Source organism: Anticarsia gemmatalis, chromosome 12, assembly GCF_050436995.1.
Source record: "Anticarsia gemmatalis isolate Benzon Research Colony breed Stoneville strain chromosome 12, ilAntGemm2 primary, whole genome shotgun sequence".
NCBI lineage: Eukaryota > Metazoa > Arthropoda > Insecta > Lepidoptera > Erebidae > Anticarsia > Anticarsia gemmatalis.
The window spans coordinates 5,093,264-5,113,182 of NC_134756.1; the positions used below are offsets into that span (position 1 = coordinate 5,093,264).

Here is a 19,919-nt window from a genome sequence, read left to right on the forward strand (position 1 = left end):
TTTCTTTTGCGTTAAGTTTAATTTTTTAACCATAAACATAATCGGCAAATGCAAAGGAATAGGCCATAAAAGCAGTTGCTTCACCATAAACTAGTTGCGATATAAATGAATTACGAGAATCTGTCATTTTAGACCATTTTGCCACAGTATAATTTATTTCCATATCATATGGGGACACTGTTTCAAATTTCACAACGTGGTCATCTTAATATTATTACCATAACTAGAGGCTTCGCTAATGTCTCTTAGGAGAAAAACGCTACAATATTCACATAGGCTCCTTTATCGGTTAAGTATGCATTGAGTAATCGATGAGCATAATTAATTCTATACTATGTTGGATATATTTCCGTTAGAAAAGGAAAGACGATCTTAAAACCAGTTTTTTTACTCTCGTTCTCGATGGCGTGCTGACCGAGGCCCACGGGCGACATCGATATAAATATGATGGAAGTATACGACATCAACACAAACAAGCGTCGCTTGTTGCACTACACACAACTTCATCTGAGTGGCCAGCGATTAGCTAATCACAATGGCTACTTTTGTAAGTATTACGAAATAAAAAAAACATCAGTGATAATATTGGAACAAAAACAAAACAAATAATATTTTTCATATTTTTACAGATAAAGCTGACATGCTTAGCCATCCTAGTAAGCCACAGCTATGCCGGTTACCTCCATGGACATAATCATGATCTTCACTCATCAAGTCTAGGATCATCCAGTTTCTCCCCGAGCAGTTTCCCGGCTGGATCTCTACCCTCAGCAACATACTCTGGATCTGGCCTTCTTGGCAGTGGCTTGTCCCACGGACCCGCCATCTCTCATGGCCCAATTGTGTCCCACGGACCTGCAATTTCCCACGGTCCTATCGTGTCTCATGGACCCTCGATCTCACATGGCCCTATCGTGTCTCACGGACCAGCGATCTCACACGGCCCAATCATTTCTGAGGGACCCGCCATCTCACACGGACCCATCGTATCTCACGGACCTATCGGATCGGACATCGGCCACACCAGCGGTGGACTCATCAGTGACGCTACCCTCGGCGGACCTGGCTCTGCTATCGGAGGATCAGCTCTCGGTGGACCAGTTCTTGGAGGATCATCTCTCGGTGGACCAGTTCTTGGAGGATCATCTCTCGGTGGACCTTCCCTGGGTGGATCTGGATTTGGCAATGGATTCGTTCCTCCTCTTGCTCCCGGTGGTGAGGCTCCTCCTCCAGGCCCCAAAGCTCCCGTCATTGAAGAGATCCACGGTCTCGCTAACAACAACGGCGCTCCCACTCAGTACCGCTACCGCGACGAGCCCTACCAAGTTCTGCGTGAGGTGACCCACAGAGTGCCCCAGCCCGTCCCCGTGCCAGTGCCTCAGCCCGTCCACGTGCCCGTGCCCCAGCCCTACCCCGTCCAGGTCCCAGTCGTCAAGAACGTGCCAGTGCCCGTAGTGAAGATCCAACACGTGAAAGTTGACAAGCCAGTCCCATACCCCGTCGAGAAGATCGTCCAAATCCCCTACGAGAAGGTTGTCCAGGTTCCAGTCGACCACCCCGTCCCCATCGAGAAGATCGTTGAGGTTCCCATTGTTAAGGTGATCAAGGTGCCCGTCCCAGTTGTGAAGAACTATCCCGTGCCAGTAATCAAGACCGTCCACCACCACGCGGAGAGCCACGGTCACGGACACGGACACGGCGGACACGGCAGCGCACACGGCTGGTCCAGCTGGTAAACCTGACCGCTGTTAGGGCGACCAAAGAAATACACGTATTGTACATATTGTAATTCATCACAATCCTAGTCCGGTCTTTTGTAAATAGAAATTGCTTCATAGCTCATCGTGAGGCTGCAATCTAGGGTGATAACTAAGTCATTAATTTAGGTGAATATACTTACTGTATATTCTTAATTTGCTTTGTAAATAGTAATATAATGCTTATTACTTATTAAAACAAATATCCAAAGATTTGAAGATTTAATTTCACTTACCCTGAACCAAATAATAATTAAAAAAATATTTGTGAAGTAAAGCTTCATAAAAGCTGCTTTAAAATTGATAAATTCACGTAGCCTATTGAACATTCAAGAATATCAAGATGTGTGTACTACAAAGAAACAACTGTCAGTTTACACAATTCAGTAACTATAAATAAGTAAATCAACAATTACAATTCTATTGAAAGTGCATAAAAGGATGAAGGGATATGCGTAAGTATCGATAAGAAAATAATGTTAAGAACAGACAACATAGTCAGTAAATTGTGTAAAAACATTAAGATTTCCATATATTCTCTATCTCTATCTCATAAGGCATAATATGAAGATCCACCTTCCTTAATTAATATCGGGTCTTATAATCGAACGTAACATTTTCACATTAAAAAAGATTATATTAAAAACATGTATCTGATTTATAAAAGAAATTTTTCTATGAAAAATAATTTTCTTGATCTACGCCTATGGAAAAAATTCTTGATTTTATGACACGACACGACAATGATTCTTAAAGTCAGAGATGTAAGAAACACATCAACGCTATACATATTGTTTAATCCCATGTTCTTAAAATGAGACGAGCCTATTATGCTGCGATACCTTGGGCTGTTAAAGAAAATATTCCAAATAAAGTGTTAAGGAACTCTAAAAACATTTTTCCGGAGAAATTCTAAGACCGGAGACCGAGATGTCGTAGTCGAGTCGATAGATGCATAATACACATTTTATGAAAATCTTTACCATGTGAAATTAGGAAAAATTACTCTTATAAACAGCCAGTGCTATACAATCGTATACACCTTCTAGTTCAATCGAACATTTGAAGCTGAAGAAATAAAAATATTAGGATAAAATTTACAATGTAATGCTTGGTAGGCACTTGGGTCCGCAACTTTCATATCCAGGGTAGGTCTTTAAAATTAACTCAGGAATACCTTACTCCCCAGATTCAAAAATTGTTCTGAGCAATCCTGCCCGCGACTTTGTCTACAAGAAAAGATTCCCTAGGATAAAAATATCCTTTGCGTTAATAAAAATATGTAAACTATCTGTGTATGTGTACCAAATGAAATCAAAATCAATTTCGTAGTTTTGGCAAGATTGCATTGAATTGAATAACAAACATAAAAAAATAATTTACAATATTAGTAGGATAAGCTATGCATTGCCCTCATTTGCTGTTCTAGTTTTAATTCTAAGAACGTGGGATTTCTCTTGATTGGGTGCGACGAAAGAAATGATAAATTGTCATCATCTTACGTAATACTGTGGTCTGTGAATCATTTAAAAGTGAAACGTTACCTTAATGGCAACTTCCGAAGGTGTCGGTTACAAATTGGACAAACCTTTATGTAAATAAGACTATTACCTTCATAAAGATCTATGTTTATATTGAAACTTGCTCTTGGTACACTTATTGAACCATAAGGAAATAAGATCCTTGGTAATCTACTTACTTGGTAGCTACTTCATTTAATCTCTGCATCACCCTAAGGTAGACTGGCAGAAAATGCCTTAGGCATTAAGTCCGCCTTTATACAAATTGTATAAGAAGTTTAAATAAATAAATAATTTCTAAGGTTCTTGAGTCATTTAGTCACCTAAAGTCGCCGATTTAGTTCCTAACTAATGTAAAGCGCTGTTATGACAATTAATTCTGTTACGTTTTCTTTTATGTTTGGTATGGTGAAAAGGACACGTTAGTACATTGAGGCTAACAATGGCTCACATTGATTTATTAATCATGTGTTATTTATAAACAAGACACATTTTAAAGCTTTCAATTCTTGAATATCTTGCATCAAAATTCTCGTGATATCGTATTGTATATGTTTGAATTTTACTAGATTAATAAAATATTACACTTTGTCTTATGAGTATTAAGTTCCGGTGAATGTCAAAGATGTAATATATTCACAATCAATGCACCAAGTTTAATTGATACATATATTATTTACTCTTAAAATGAATAATTATGCTAACAAGTCTTTTTCTAATAAGTTATAAAATGTTAAGAAGTAGGCTACAGTTTTATACTAGAATTATGTAAGGAGGTAAACCGGAATTGGTTTAAATCGACCTCTAGTTTTGGCGCGTAGCTTAATCCCATTAACATATAAATTCCCACGAACAGGTGAAATTATTAGAAACGACCGATTGCAGGTAAAATATCAAACACATTGACTAATGTAGGGAGCATCTTTATGAAGCAATAGTTGTTTCAATATCAAAATGACATACATTTGAGCTATGACTTCTGTTAATTTATGGAGCATAGTTTCTCGTGTCGTAAACCATTGATGGAATAAATTGCAAAGGCTGTTTTCTGATTGATTTTCAAATTAGTTGTTGTGAAATTTTAATGAGTTTAGTTCTGTTTTAGTATATTCTCTCATTAAGAATAGAAATGTATCAATTAATTAGCTAGAATGTCTACATAATTAAGATTTATAAACTTTTCAAGATTGCTAAGATTCGAACTGTAGAGCCCGTCTTTGCTCCCGTTTGTTCAAGGTGAAATTAAGCTTTAAATTGTTTTTTTGCTGAAATTCAATCAATGCGAAGTATTTGTTAAAAGCCTTTGTAAACAGAGTATAACTAAAACCTTTCCTATCACATAAAAAGCTCATCAATAAGTCAATAAAGATATGCTTCCAAAACACCTTTATGATAATTTTATTGTTAACAGCTGTTTCTTTATTTCGTTGATTTTCTCTCTACACGTTTCTTTATAAGTTATTACAAACACTTAATATTACTTTTACACATCATTAGCCCATTTCAAGAGTCTGCATTTATAATGTTATATGCTTGTTTAAAGTAGTTTATGTGCATAAATAAACCTATCATATTGATCTTAGAAGGATGTTTGACATGTCTTGCTTCAGATTAAATTAGTAATTAAAAACAAATTACCTTTCCCACGATCTAAATTCTTTTCAGCATATACGTTTTTACCCGTCATGTTATGAAACTACTGCCGGTGACATTTTAATCAATTAGCTAATGCGTTTGAATGGATTATTAAGTCACAAATTTTGTGGTTCGAAGTCAGACAGCTTAAAACCATAGTCATACCTAAAACAACACTCAATACCAGTATATTTATTTTATTGGTGCATTGGGATGAGAATAAAATTTAATTTGACTACAGAGTATGACCTAATTATTCACACATAATTATACACGAATACTTAAAACTAGGCACATACCAACTTATTATATACTACAATATAAAAGTTTAACAAGCAGTCAGTAACCTTGATTGTCACTGAAAAGCGATAAATCTGTAAAATAAAGATCCAAATTCAAAGCTTTCAAAATATAGATTATACTCGTATTAATGGCCGTTGATTTCAGCCTTGATGTTTATTTTAACATATTTTAATGTGAAGCAACTAACTAAGCAACGTGACAGATGTTTTCTAGACCTTTGATAGTTTCCCTTGCATAATCATAGAAAACGGCATCTTAACGAGATCAGTACAAAAATTAACATATTATTTTTTAGCATCCGTGACGTATAGGACTCAGCGATGCCCGCTCGAGTTGACTTTAATGTATTCATAGGCGTTGTTGGACAGAGCGACTTGTATAAATATGTGGTGCCGTTCGATGTCACATCATAACAAACCGACACTCGGAAGGGAAAACAACTACCAATTTTTGGCTGGCTTAAAAGCGATTAGCTATAAGCCATGGCATTTGTAGTAAGTAGATGATATGACATCAAATGAAAATACAGTTTAATAGTTAAAATAGATCATTTACTAAAATATCCATCAATTGTTACAGGTTAAGATACTCTTCGTGTCAGCGCTTGTGTACAGCGCAAACGCCGGATTTTTGTCTGGCCATAATTCTGGTCACCATGACAGTCACCACGATAGCCATCACTCCAACCATGACTCATTCCTGTCTTCCGCTTTGAATTCTCCGTCGGCTTCGTTCGGACCACCCTCGCAAACCTATGGACCTCCCGCGCCGCCAGCACAAATCCACCACCACCACCACGCACCCGCTCCTGCCGTTACTGTTCATGAACACACAGTAATCGAAGACCACGGACCGGTGCACGCTGCTGCTTCCCTTCCTGGTATCGGTGGTATCGCAGCTGCCAGCATCCTCCACGGTAGCAACATTGCTGGCCCAAGTGAACAACACTACTCTTCTGGAATTGGACACAGCCACGGCCATGGCCACGGTCACAGTCACGGACCAATCAGTGCTGGTATCAGCCACAGCCACGGATCTATCAGCGGTGGTATCAGCAACGGACACGGATCCATCGGCGGCAGCATCAGCCACGGACACGGATCAATTGGCGGTGGTATCGGCCACGGAATCAGCGGACCTGGAGCCATTTCCAGCGGTCCCATCATTGGTGGATCCATCTCGGGTGGATCAGGACCTCTTCTATCTGGACCTGGATCTCTCATCTCTGGACCTGGATCCTACGGCTCTGGTTCCATCAGTGGACCTGGCATTGGTCTTCCCGCTACTGACTTGTCTGCACCCGCTCCATCTGGTGTGTCTGAAGGCAGCCTCATCCTTGACTCGACCCTTCCCGGAGCTTCTGGCCAGGTCATCGGATCTACTGCTACTGTTGGAAACCCAAGGGTGATCGGCACCACTGTTACTGTCGGCCGTCCCGAGGCTGCTGCTACTAGATACGAACTGCAGTCCGTCGTACAGAATGTCGTCCGCCGTATCCCGATTGAGGTGACTCGCCACATCCAGGTTGCTGTTCCCCAGCCCGTGCCTGTGCCCGTCCGCCAAGAAGTCAAGGTGCCCGTACCTCAGCCTTACCCAGTGCACGTCGATGTTGTCAAACATGTGCCATACCCCGTGTACAAGACCGAGCACGTGGCTGTCGAGAGGCCAGTTCCAGTGGAGGTTGTGAAGGAAGTCCCCGTTGAGGTCATCAAGAAGGTGCACGTGCCCGTCGACAGGCCATACGAAGTGATCAAGAAGGTCCACGTACCCATTGAGAAGCACGTGGAGGTCCCAGTGGCGGTCTGGAAGCCGTACCCACTCCACATCATCAAGCACGTCACCCACTACAAGAAGAAGAGCTGCTGCTGGTAAGGCAGTCACTGAGCTTTAACCGGCTGGTGTCGTGCCAGCAACAGTCGTGATCATACCAAATAGTCAATAGAATTGTAAATACTTTGATAGTCATTAGTTTGTACATGTAAATAGATGAAAATATAGAACGTATTGTTTTACAAATGATGTTTTGTGTTTTATTGTTTTTATTTTGAAACAATTACCGTTAGGAGGAATATTAATCCTTCTGAAACTAGGTCACTACATTGCTTAGCAATATTAGGAAGACATAACAAAAGAAAGGAAGAAAAATCATTTAAAATAATTTAAATATAGTTAAATGCTCATCCTTCTTTATATTCTTATCGCCAAGAAGGAAGATGATCTTTAACAAAAAAACCTTATTTAAAGTTACCTTAACCAGCTGCAATGTTAAAATTATAATCATAACAGAATTAAACAGTAGTGATAAGCTCAATAAACGACAAGGAAATAATAATTGGTTACGCACAAAATTAATGGCCTTAAAGTGTTCACTAAATCAAAACTGGTTTCTGAGGCAATCATTTCATAATACCATAACCTATAATAAAGCCGTAGCAACAATATACTTAATAGGCATTTTAGAGAAAGTTATTTACCCCTAGTTCTGGGTTAATCGATTACAATGTACCTGGGATTAGGCCGATCGTCAATCATATTATGATTTAATCTACTTAAAATTCACTAATACAAATCGAACGAGAGTGAAACCAGATTACATAATAGGTATAGTCTATAAATTATGTTAATTTTAACCAGATGTGAAATAATCAGAGGTGTTGCAACACATCGGAACTGAGATGTCGTGGAATATTTGGTTTGACTACATTATACTTAATCAAATAGTATACGATTGATTTGTATTAGACTAGCATTTGCCTGCCACTATGCTCGCATGCAGCTGGCCCATGTTCTGCCCCAGGATAAAATATTTTGCAGTTCTATTGTAAAAGCTTGATAGACAAAAGAAAAGATGAATTTACTTCAGCGTATTAGTGCGCAATACCTAATATGCACTTGGTTATGGCTTTTACTTTTTCCATAGTTAAAATAACAGTTTTCTAAATTTATTGCACCTCTATCCAAGCTTCAAACATTACTCATCACAAACGAACATCTTTATACTATTAGTATAAATGTAGATATTACATCTCATCCGATAATAAATTAAATTATTATCTGATATAATCCGAAGTAGCATTATTTAAAAATTTTGTTCGTCTAAGGAAGTTCTTATGTAATAGTATTCCGCCATCGCAGATGCGTCTCCACCAACGCAATAGATAAAGAATTATCAGCGCCTTTGTCGTATTTCCAAAGAACTATGTTTGTTATGTGTCCTTAAATTTTATGTCAAATGGATGGAACGACAATGCAACTGTTTGAATGACTACTGTTTAACTGATTATATTAATTAAGTTAATTTATCTAAAGCTATAAAATTTACTTTCTTACATTAATCTAAATATACCCATATAACTAATTGACTGATCCCTGGTTTCTGAGGTACATTTAGCGGTAGTTTATCTACTAAACAGCGTTTAAACTCATATAAAAAAACGCTATTGATTAGATAAACTACTGCTAAATGTACTCAGAAACCGGGGGTAGGTGATCTATCATCCCACAGCCCAAACTACTAAACAGATCAGACTGTAATTAATTGATATGTTTTGATGAATTCTACTCCCAAGGGGATAAAATAGGAAATGAAAATTTGTATGAAAATTCTGCCCTAAGTCACAAACCACGCCGACGAAGTCGCGGTTAAAAGTTAAGTTATAAGAACAATAAACTAGTCTCGAGTCAAATTTTCTCCGAAAGATGGAAACAAACTAAGATGCACAGCGGAACTTATGTGCAATGAGAAAATAATTGAAAGGTTATAATAATAATAAATAAGTAAAAAAAAAATCACTGCATATAACACCCGTTGTTTAGTTTAATATTAGACAGAAACAAATAATGAACTTAGGTAACTTCTTGTACATTATTCACAACGAAAGGCTCTTTCTTAGGCGTTGCTGAAAACACTATTAAGGAGTGATCATTATATTACCTTATGCCAACTTTATTAATACATTTTAAATGCGTTACGATATACGAGAGTACTGACTGTAGAAAAATATTCCTCTACAGTTATTCATGCAAAATTTATGGATAACTACTGGAATATCGGCAGACGATAGTAATAGAAGATCGCCAGTTTCGACAATGCACGTTTACCAAAATTATTAATATTTTATTAAATACCATATACTGTGGCATCTTCAGCAGCCTAGTCGGTAGGGCATACGGCAGTCGCTCACGAGGTCCTGGGTTCAATTCCCGAATCGTGCAAAGTGCTCAGTAAGCACTGTTAATGCTTTTGTTCGATCGTTCGTCGTATGGTTAGTGGTCAATCTAGTGTCAAAATTGTTTAGGCCGCCCGAGAGGCCTTTGACGTGGCTTAACGATTGTTATCTTAGTGACAACAGCCGGGACCGATTTTTTACGTGCCCTTCGAAGCACGGAGACGCCCAGCTCAAATATCACTATGCGGTCACCCATCTATGGAATCACCGCGCCAGGGGTTGCTTAACCCACAGAATGTTTAACGACCGGTGAGCGCAACTGGCTAAGGGCGCCTAAACTTTGTTAATGCTGAAACAGCGGGTGTATTTTGTACATCTCAGCCTACACCTTCGGGTATTCTCTGTAATAGACGTGACGTGTAAAAAAGGTGCTACAACAAGCACACTTAAACCTTATGTTACAAATCTATGAACATTTTATATACGACTTGGAACTAACTTAATCATATAATCACAGATTTGTTAAAGTTAAGAAATAAGACACGAAACATTTTTTATATAATTATGCGATGCTACCTAGATCTGTAACTGGTATTCTCAAATTAATGGACATTATTGACTAATATTTTACTTTCAACTAGATGACTTTAACTAAGATATTATACATAATGCATCACGGCCATTTAGCGGATATTGTTTTAACATTTAGAATCTGTGGTAATAAGATGCTTTGAAAACTGTAAACTTTCCGAATAATTAACTGCGAATTTAAACCAAAACGTCGCATTGAGCAATAAATTAACGTAAACTGTAGTCAGACACAATCGAATGCATGTAAATAAGTTAACGTAATCATTTCATTAGTCTAGCTTTAGTTAAGCAAACTACTAATATAGAGTTCTAGGTTACACGTGTACTTTTGTTAAGAAACTCTACATAGCTCATAGAAGAGTCGCAGGGAAATTTAAAATCATGCTCTTCACACATATGATTCAAGGTTGAATCTTAATGGTACTTACACAATGGCATATTATGTGTTCACATAAAAAAATGTTTTACGTGTGACTTAAAACCCATGATCTGTACCATAATTCTCTACCACTATTTTTTACCAACAACAGGTTAGCTCAGGCAGCCTAGGCAGCTAGGCTCGACAAATATTGTATGGCACAAGCGGTTCAGCGCCTCCAGCGGGCGTCTTAGGAACTATTTTGGCAGTACATTTTAAATATCAAATTCTTGATAGGTACTCGATGGTACGCAACAGTTTACATTATAATATTGTAGGTCTGTTTAATAACTTTAGATTATACGGACAAGTTTATTCTTTTCTATATAGAAACGAAATGGACTGTCATTTGAATTCTCTATCTGATTGTTGTAGAGATAAGAAGATAAAAATCTTTGGAATACATTATTGGTTTTAATTTATTTATATCTTGATTCATAAACTGGATGAATGAAAGCTACGCTTAGTGGTATAAATGAAGGCAATTTTATCATAAAACTATGCAGTTCATTATGATGGTAGGTACTCGATGTGTGATAAAACGCAGATGGTAGAAGAAGTTTGATTCTGCTCATAACTTTTTCAATAAAGGTATTTCAAGTTTAACAAAAGCTACCGTCTCACAACTTACTGCTGCGTTTTTGTTATCATCATTCAACAGTTTTTCAGAGGTTTATGTACTTCAGTAATTAACAGTGACGTAATCGTTTTATATAATTCAGATGATAATATTCAGCCTAACACATCTGTTAAATATTTAAAACTTTATTTTAACATAACACTTTTCTAATCATTATTAATTTGACAGCTTATCTTATCTGATTTCTATCTGATATTATTTATATCGACATTTTAGTGTCAGGACGGGTCATTAAGATATAGATTTTATTATTTAGTCGATTCATAAGGAGCTTTTAAGCAGGCTTTAAAAAAGATGTCAGTGATTTTTAATCCTCATTTGTAGTTAAGGTGTTGGGCGAGAAGGACTTCTTTTCGCATAAAAGTATAAGAAATTGTTATCAATTAATACACACACACACGTATAACCGTATATTGCCATAGGTCGAAAGCTAAAGTTGATATATAGAACCACTCATAACAACCTACACCTAACAAAGTGTCTTAAGGATTAATTATACGATAATCTAACATTATGCAAATTTTTGTTTTGTAGTGTGCTTATTCATTGTTCTGATGAATAAAATAAATAACAATAACATTCCATTGTTTGGTTAGTTCCCAATTCCACTTTTTTAACCTGTTGCTGGGCAAGGATCTTTTTCTGAACGAAGGTCGGGTTATGCCTTAAGTCCACTTCGCGGGTTGGGGTTAATTACAAAGTTATTTACAGTTTTCATTTTATATTTTATCCGTCGCTTGTTTTAATTAAACCACTATGATGTTCGGTAACTAAAACATGTTTAATGTAAACAGTTGATTGAAATGTGCATTACAGTACCTATAATTGGTTAAAAATCCTTTACCGTTTTTACGCATCTATTGTCTGTTTTTACTCACTTAACAAGTTAAGTCATAGGTGAAACTAGATTGCCGTAATAGCTTGTAAACCATGTAATCTTTAATCAAGTTATCAAGCCGGAAGAGATTATAGAGTATCGGGCCTTCAATCAATGGAGGGTAATAAACGTCTTCTACAAGCCATTAGTATAACTCAAACAGTCAGTATTCAAAGCTATTAGTGGTCGGACAACTGTGTCTTAGCGATTTAAAGCCCTTTGAACACATTTTATAGGAAAATTGTTTCTTTAATAATGGGATTTAGAGGCGCAATCTTATTTGTCTCGCTTCTAATCTAGCTCTATGAAGATTGATACTGGTCTGAAAATACGTTGATTTTCACAGTGTTCACTACTTCAGCCTACGGCGGACAATATAGTTACGCAGTGTCGACAGTTGTTACCAAAAATTGTAAATATCTATTTATTCAAAAAGGATAATTGCTTAGTTCAAAAACAAGATTTTAATTGATCAATCGTAAACTTTGGCGTATATCACGTGGGATCGCATCGCATATGAACATATAAAAGCAGAGAAATAAAAGTTACGAATCATAATAAATAGTGGATTGTGCACGCGACTAAACGTTGTATAAAGCTGCTATAAAATTTTATGAAACAAATAAAATAAGTTATTTTAATTAACTGTGACAAAGTTAACAAAAGAGGTACTTTATTTGTTTATTTGGCATTGTTGTATTTGGTGCTTTCTTGTATGCTTTGGAAATGGAATGCTTTTCAGTGCTGGCTTTGCTTAAGGACAATATAACGCTTTAAGGTACTGTTAATATGAGTAATTAATGAAAATAATTCTATTCTTTCACTAAGATATTTTAAAGCAAAGTGTTTGATGTTAAACGCAAATTTGTGAATTGCATGAAACAAAAAAGAATTCATTCCTTCAATGTTGGTAATTTTTTATTTGTCAACCAGGTTACACGTGTATCAAAAGATAATTATTCAGATCAATACTTTTACAAAAACAAAGGTAGTTTCTATTTCCTTGACCAGTGTAATCAATGTGACATCTTAGCTGCAAGATATTACGTATATTTTAGAATATTTAAATATATAAAGACGCACGTTGTATAAATATGTAGTTGTTTCTAATTTCAGGGCAGACGGAACACTGCAGCCATACAGTCACATAGCCAGAGGGAAATCCGTAGCCATGGGGATAAAAGTAAGTGAAACAATTATTTTAATATTCAACGGGTCAATATTAACATTCTTTGGGCAGGTTTTAATAGTGTTTACTTTCCATTTTAGGTGTGGTGTTCGATAGCGTTAATATTTCTCACGGCTACCAAAGGAGAGCTGTACGATAATGTCGCTCAATCTTTTTATGAAAAACCGGAGTCGTCTTCACCAGCGCCGGGACACTCTCAAGCTGCTAGTAATCACCTAGTTCGCATGAAGGAACTCGTTCTCTACCTAACTCCTGACCAAGTACAGGCTCTACAACAAGCTGGGGCTGTCGTGAAACCTTTCCCTGAATTCGAAAATGCATTACTACAGCAAAAGTATCAACAAAACATTCAGGCACAGACCGAGCGTCCATATGAATCCGTTACGACAAGCCAAGATCTTAAGCAAGAAACAGAATTAGACGATTTCTACAAAGTTGTAAACATTCAGCAAATTAATGAAGATCTATCAATACAGACGCCGCCGCCAGAACAATCAACAGAAAAAACTCGTCCTAAATACAAATACACCCAAAAGTCACGACAACAGGAATACTCTACTTCCTACGTACAAAAGAAATTAAACAGAGGTAAAGTACAGTCAACGGAGTATGTTCGTTACCTGCCGAGCTTCGAAAGTGAAGATTTGAAGATGGAGCCTTTCCGTGCCCAACCATTGCCTGGATATCGTTTTGAAGGGGTTCAGTACAGCTTCGAACCTCAAGTACAATATCAGACTGAAGCGCCTGCAGAAATCAAGATACCGGACGATGTTCCGCCCGCCTTAGACGTCCCAACCTTGTCAATTCCATCAACAGAAGCTCAACATACGATTCAACCGATTATTCAGAATGAATCGTCAATGGAAGACAAGGGACCTGTGACATTCGGTGAGCGAGAACCCGCAAAAATTTATGAGTCGGGAGAGGTTCAAACTCCAATTGAAATTCAAACAAGTTCTGAATTTAAACCAGTGCAACCTCAAGTGTTGGTAGGACAGCCAGAAGTAGTACCAAAACTATCAGAACCAGCGCCAACTCCAGCTGCAGTTCAGAGACAATATTCATCACTATTGGCTCCTTTGCTTCGACATGACAAAATAACTGAGAGTATCACTCAACAAAAAGAGGATCTGGTGAACAAAGAACGTGCAATTCAAACTAAATTGAAACAGATCAAAGATTCAGGAGATAGTGACGAAGAAAAAATTGCCATTGAACTTGACAAATTAAAAAACAATTTAGGAAAACAGAATGCACTAGCAGAGAAATTAGCATTGGAAACCATCTCTAAGAAACCTCAAAATATAGTAAAAGAAGATAATATCTTTAACAGGCGTCGTCCTGTGGAAATACTGAAACATGCTCCTGTGGCACCGAAAATACTATTGCACGTTCCTAAGTCATCAGAGGTGAGAGTGCCTCAACCGTATCCTCTTCCATTGCAAGTGCGTCCGATTCCAGTACCAGTATTGCAACCAGAAACCATTAATATCGATAAACCTGGGACTAGGAATATTTTCGTCAAAGTGGACAACCCCTACTTATTGTCGAAGAACGCACCACTTGAGATAAGGCATGAACTAGAGAGCAAGTATCCTATTGTTCAGCCTGACAAGTTAACTGTTATACGCCATTTATGGGAGCATTAGGTAATATGTATTTTTTATTTCAAGGGATTCATGTGCAATATTAGAGTAATTAAGGATTGTAAGTCTTTGAATAGTATACAATTTATGATTTCTTAAGTTAATATTCTATTGTCGCGCTACTAAAACGCCTGAGTAAAAAGTCTGTTTGTTGTAGTGATATAGATATAATGTTACTATAATTGTAGGCGCTTTGAAACCATGTAGATACTGCAACAAACTGTGTTAATTTGTGCTATATATTTTAGATAAATTTATGTTATTTGTGATATTGCTCCATATGTAACGTTTAACATTAAAATATGTGACGTGTGTAACTTACAATGCTAAGTACCAAAAATAAAGTCTTTTATCTAACCGTATTTTTTATTTTAGTAATAGCATTTTATAACGTTTTTATAAAGAAAGGAACCGTTTTTTCCATCAATTTCGACTGATGTCATGACGACATCTATGACTAGCTTAGACTAAATTTCGCATTCAAATATGCGTAACATAATGCGGTAATAGTTTAATAGCTAGATAAATTATTCACAATTTTTACATAAATATTAATAACACTCATTAACAATTCATAAATTACAGCGAACAAGTGAAACTACTTTTACAACTAGGAACGAAAGATATATTTTTTTCGCCATTCGTTCGATCTTCCTTCCGCAGTGGAATTGCAAAACATGTTATTTAGAATATCTATACTAATATTATAAAGCTGAAGAGTTTGTTTGTTTGTTTGTTTGTTTGAACGCGCTAATATCAGGAACTACTGGTCCGATTTGAAAAATTATTTCAGTGTTAGATAGCCCATTTATCGAGGAAGGTTATAGGCTATATATCATCACGCTACGACCAATAGGAGCAGTAGGAGTACCAGTGAAAAATGTTACAAAAACGGGGAAAATTATGATTCTCTTATGTGACGCAAGCGAAGTTGCGCGGGTCAGCTAGTCTGGTATATGATCGTAGAAAGCTGGTGCCACCTACAGCGTGAATTCGAAATGTCGGACCAGGAAACAGAGACGATGTCGTTTAAAAATCACAAGATTTGTATTCGTGGATTACGCAAAACAGTGGAGTTGTAACATCGCCCTACATAAGTATAAGTTTTATTTCTAACGCGTAATTCGTATAATCGTTTGGTGTATGATTCAATAAAGTTATGAATGTACTGAGTCATGTTTTATAAAGAGGTGATTTTTGTATCAGTCATTAGGTCAGTTCTACGGCTTTGTGGTTAGTTTAAGGTCATCCTACTGTGAGTTCCTATAGATTAATTTTAACCATAGTATGTTGCGGTCAACTGTTCATATCATACTATGTGAGAACATTACAGTTTACACATTATTTATATTTGCTTGTGAATAAGACGACATACTAAACAAGTTAAGTCGAAGTTCGAGTTTATAGCAGCTCAAGTTGCAGTTAAATTAATCAGGAAGAACATTATAAATTCGTAGATTTTAATCTTGTATTAAAGCTAATAAGATTACGTGTTTAATAAATAGTATTCAAATAATAAAATTTCGATTTCTACAGGAAGTTGTAAAGAAATATTTTGAATGTAACATCCATACATAACGAATGAGTATAAAGTAGGTTGCCCGGCAGAAGCAAGTTGCGGTAAACATTAGCTTTTATTACATAACAGCAATAATACTGTCACACTAAACTGGAACGAATTTAATTACTTACTTATTTAACTAAATTACACTTTAAGGAAACGACGGTACTACGCGTCTCATTTCTTCATCGTAAAGGAATTTAAAGACATGTAAATATCAATCATCTCCGCTAGCGTCATAGTTACTGGATGATAAATACAGTAGCATAATATTTTTGGATTTGTAACGTAATTTCTCCAAATATAAACACAAACGGTTGAAAACAAGGTCACTGTTTTTCCTTTTATGGGTTTAAAACAGTCAGTTACGTATTTTAAATACAACGGACGGTGTGAATACCTAAAAAGGAGCCTATAAAACCTGTCTAGACTAATAAATTATCCGCGAAAATATCTCACGCAGATTACGTCATATATCTAAGCGGTAAGTAATAGTTATAGTTTAGTATTATTTCCTTGAGTACATATATTGGCGATATCGTGACTCACTACTCACTAGTAACAAGAAGCAATATCGTGAAATACGGACGCCTTTCACAATTTCTTCGGTTTACTCTGTTTTTCGGACTACATGTTTTGATTGCTCTACTCTGATTAGAATCTATCCGCTTGTTTGCCTCTACGTAATTGTAACATGTAGTCATTTTCTTACATAATAGAGCCTATTTAATATTACGTTGCTAATCCAAAAAAGATACCAATCTATATTTTGAAATTAGCAGGAATATTCGGGGTTTATAAACTGTTTCTAACTGTCGTAAGTGTCTTAGTTAAATAATTAATTACGTGATCAAACCTTTGATTCCATGAATATTCTGAACAGCATTATAATCAGGCTGTAACAATTACATGATACAGCACTAATTGCCTGCTATTGCCGCGTATATTCTACGGTCTAGTGGAGCAGAAGAGTATCGATTCAATGTATTCAGTGTTATGTTCATGCCACAAGCTGTCAGAAATGAAAGATTAATGTTTATATAATAACAAACATTTATTAATATCACAATTTCTCTGGGACTCAATCAACGGTCGCCTAAGTCACAATAATCACTAATACGAGAATCAAGCGAGAGAACATTTATATCGGAACAATCACACGAACAAGCAGTCGATCAACTCAACTCGGATCACATCACGCGGTCACTTTCTAACACCTAACGGTACTGTTTCTAACGTTCATAATTTAATTGCCGCGTAATGTCCAAAATCTCTATCGATCAAACATCAACCTAAAGATAAAAGATTGCCTAATTTGTAGAATTAAATCTATATCAGGTACATTTTGATTTCATAACGCCTTCCAACTGCATTAAGTAAGCTGAATACATATTAGTCTCATGTTTTAAACTGACGTGTACTAATATCAACAGGCAAGAGATAGACCTAATTAATTTCGAAGGTGGAGTGAACTCCACGCTTGCATGCCCGCGGTTAAGTCTAAACTAAATGCAGTTAATAGCTGTCATATTTGTAGCCTTCGCCGGCGTCGCCGAGTCCGTGTCCGGCCTCCGCAAGGTAGTGTCCCTCGGCTTCGGGCTGGTGAGCCAGCTCAGCGTAGCCCTTCAGTCCTTCACCGCCATCGTAGCCCTCGAATCCACCAGAAAGATGCTCGTAGCCTCCGTGCTCGTAGCCACCGTGCTCCAGAGCGGCGGCGAGGTGATCGGTGTTATGCCTGTCGTCTTCAAGGACCAGACCATGACCGTGGGAGTGCTGGGTCTCAGGGTGGATGAGCTTCAGGTTCGACTCAGATTTGCCTTTCTCGAGGGGATGCTTGAGCAGATGGCTGTGTTCTTTCTTAACGTATACGGGAACGGGGTGGAAGTGCTCGAACTTGATCGACTGGTGTGATTTAGCATGTTCATGTTCTATTTGATGGTGATGTCCAGTTTCGCCGATAAGCGCATGGTGATCATATTTAGCCTCCAGCTGAGGCTCCTCGTGAATGAGTCCGGGGTAAGCGGCAGCCACGGCCAGGAATCCCAGGAAGATCTGTTAGCAAATAAATTAAAATTAAGTATTATTCATAAGAAGATTACTTTGAAAGCTGCGACAGATATTCTTGCCAGAGCTTGCAAGTGATGTCAGCTTGTGTAATAAACTGTAAGTCCCACTATAATTTTGCAGCAATAACGGATGTTGGCCTGCCAATTAACTGACGAAGAATAGGCGATAAACTATCGAGCCTACTATCTCTAAACCAGTTTCGCGGTGGACAGTACTCGTAGAATACAGTCTGTCTGATTTATGTAACGCAAACAACTTCCTATGAAACTAATCCTCGTGTTGCTCACGTAACAGGAAGAATTGCTCTTATAGATGCTTCACTGAATTCGTTCATATTTCAGTGCGTTCAATCAATCGATGAATGCTTCTTGGCTATTAAGACTATTTAAAAGTATAATGAGTAAATTAACATATTCAGCACAATCCAATTAGCACGATCACGCGTAAGTTAGACAACGAACGAGCTCGACGAGCGCACTGAATAAACGAGTCGAGTTAGGCACTAGATCACAACGGTACAACTGCACAGTTACGCACATGGTACTTCATTGCGGCGGTGGATGAGTGGTGCACCTTACTCCACGAGAGGGTGGTGGGTAATGCCAGCACTTGTAATTTGCATCGCTTTTATACTCGTTTTCACTCAACAGGCGGAGTGTGCGAGTGCTCTGTTTGCAGTTACGTGTGCGCCGAAAGCCACATTGTCAGTCTATCGGCGTCTCAATTAGAACAATAGATAGAAATTTGTTGGGAGATATATGGTAAAAACGTTCGATAGCGACAACATTAACATATTTTGCCACCATCATCACGTAACATCTTCACTGTGCTCGTAATTGTTCGGTAATCAATAGACAAACTAGCGACTTGATTTACATATTTTATATAAGTTCTTCAAATATGAATAAGCTTAGCGCCGTCTTATTTGCGCATTACCGTAGTAAAACTGTTTTAAAATTTTAATTATGTTAAGGTGCATCGATCTAGAAATACGAATACATTTTAATCATGGAGTGTTATACAGGGTGTCCCAAAACTCAACGATAATCCGAGACAGGATGAAAGGCCAAGTCATACCGGCCATAGGAAAAGTAAAAAAAAAATTCCATATCACTTAGTTCAGCAATAATAGACACTTTTCAAAAAAGTTGAAATTTCACACCCATGGTCGCATTTTCAAGTCCTGTGATCACCAATGTCACAATTTCGCTGTGATTTTTTGAATTTCGTGATTTCAATTAAATATGCTATTCATCGTATAACAAATTAATGCACAAAACATTGTTAATTTAATAAAAAAAGTTAAGTTTTAGTGAGTCATCTTTCTCAAAAATATCGTTAGTCAACTTTGACGCTTCATACTGAAAAAAAAATGTACTACACTACCCTTGGCAAGTTATTTCAAAAGTTGGCGCATTTAATCAAGATTTCAAAATAGTATAACACTTGCCACTTTTCTTGCCATTAAAAATGTTATTTTTATTTGAACGAAGAGTATCCTCGCAAATGGATCGGACGCAGTGGTACAATTTTATGGCATCCTCGT

The 19,919-nt window shown here is 37.2% G+C and overlaps 3 protein-coding genes across 3 annotated transcripts; 2 read left to right on the forward strand and 1 right to left on the reverse strand.

Annotated features, from left to right (window-relative positions):
• Positions 1-410: 410 nt before the first annotated feature.
• LOC142977378 (uncharacterized) lies at positions 411-7,234 on the forward strand. Its single transcript, XM_076121257.1, has 4 exons — positions 411-547; positions 630-1,734; positions 5,696-5,709; positions 5,795-7,234. Exons 1-4 carry the CDS (start codon positions 536-538, stop codon positions 7,085-7,087), a joined length of 2,424 nt encoding a protein of 807 aa, XP_075977372.1. The 5' UTR covers positions 411-535; the 3' UTR covers positions 7,088-7,234.
• A 4,830-nt stretch (positions 7,235-12,064) lies between these two features.
• Positions 12,065-15,102, forward strand: LOC142977263 (uncharacterized). The gene is made up of 3 exons (XM_076121046.1): positions 12,065-12,578; positions 13,027-13,093; positions 13,180-15,102. The coding sequence occupies exons 2-3, from the start codon at positions 13,082-13,084 to the stop codon at positions 14,746-14,748; spliced, it is 1,581 nt and encodes a 526-aa protein (XP_075977161.1). The 5' UTR covers positions 12,065-12,578; positions 13,027-13,081; the 3' UTR covers positions 14,749-15,102.
• Positions 15,103-17,341: 2,239 nt separating this feature from the next.
• On the reverse strand, positions 17,342-19,069 carry LOC142977170 (uncharacterized). Its single transcript, XM_076120910.1, has 2 exons — positions 18,911-19,069; positions 17,342-18,358 (listed from the first exon to the last, which is right to left on the reverse strand). Exons 1-2 carry the CDS (start codon positions 18,920-18,922, stop codon positions 17,822-17,824), a joined length of 549 nt encoding a protein of 182 aa, XP_075977025.1. The 5' UTR covers positions 18,923-19,069; the 3' UTR covers positions 17,342-17,821.
• Between the last annotated feature and the right edge of the window lie 850 nt (positions 19,070-19,919).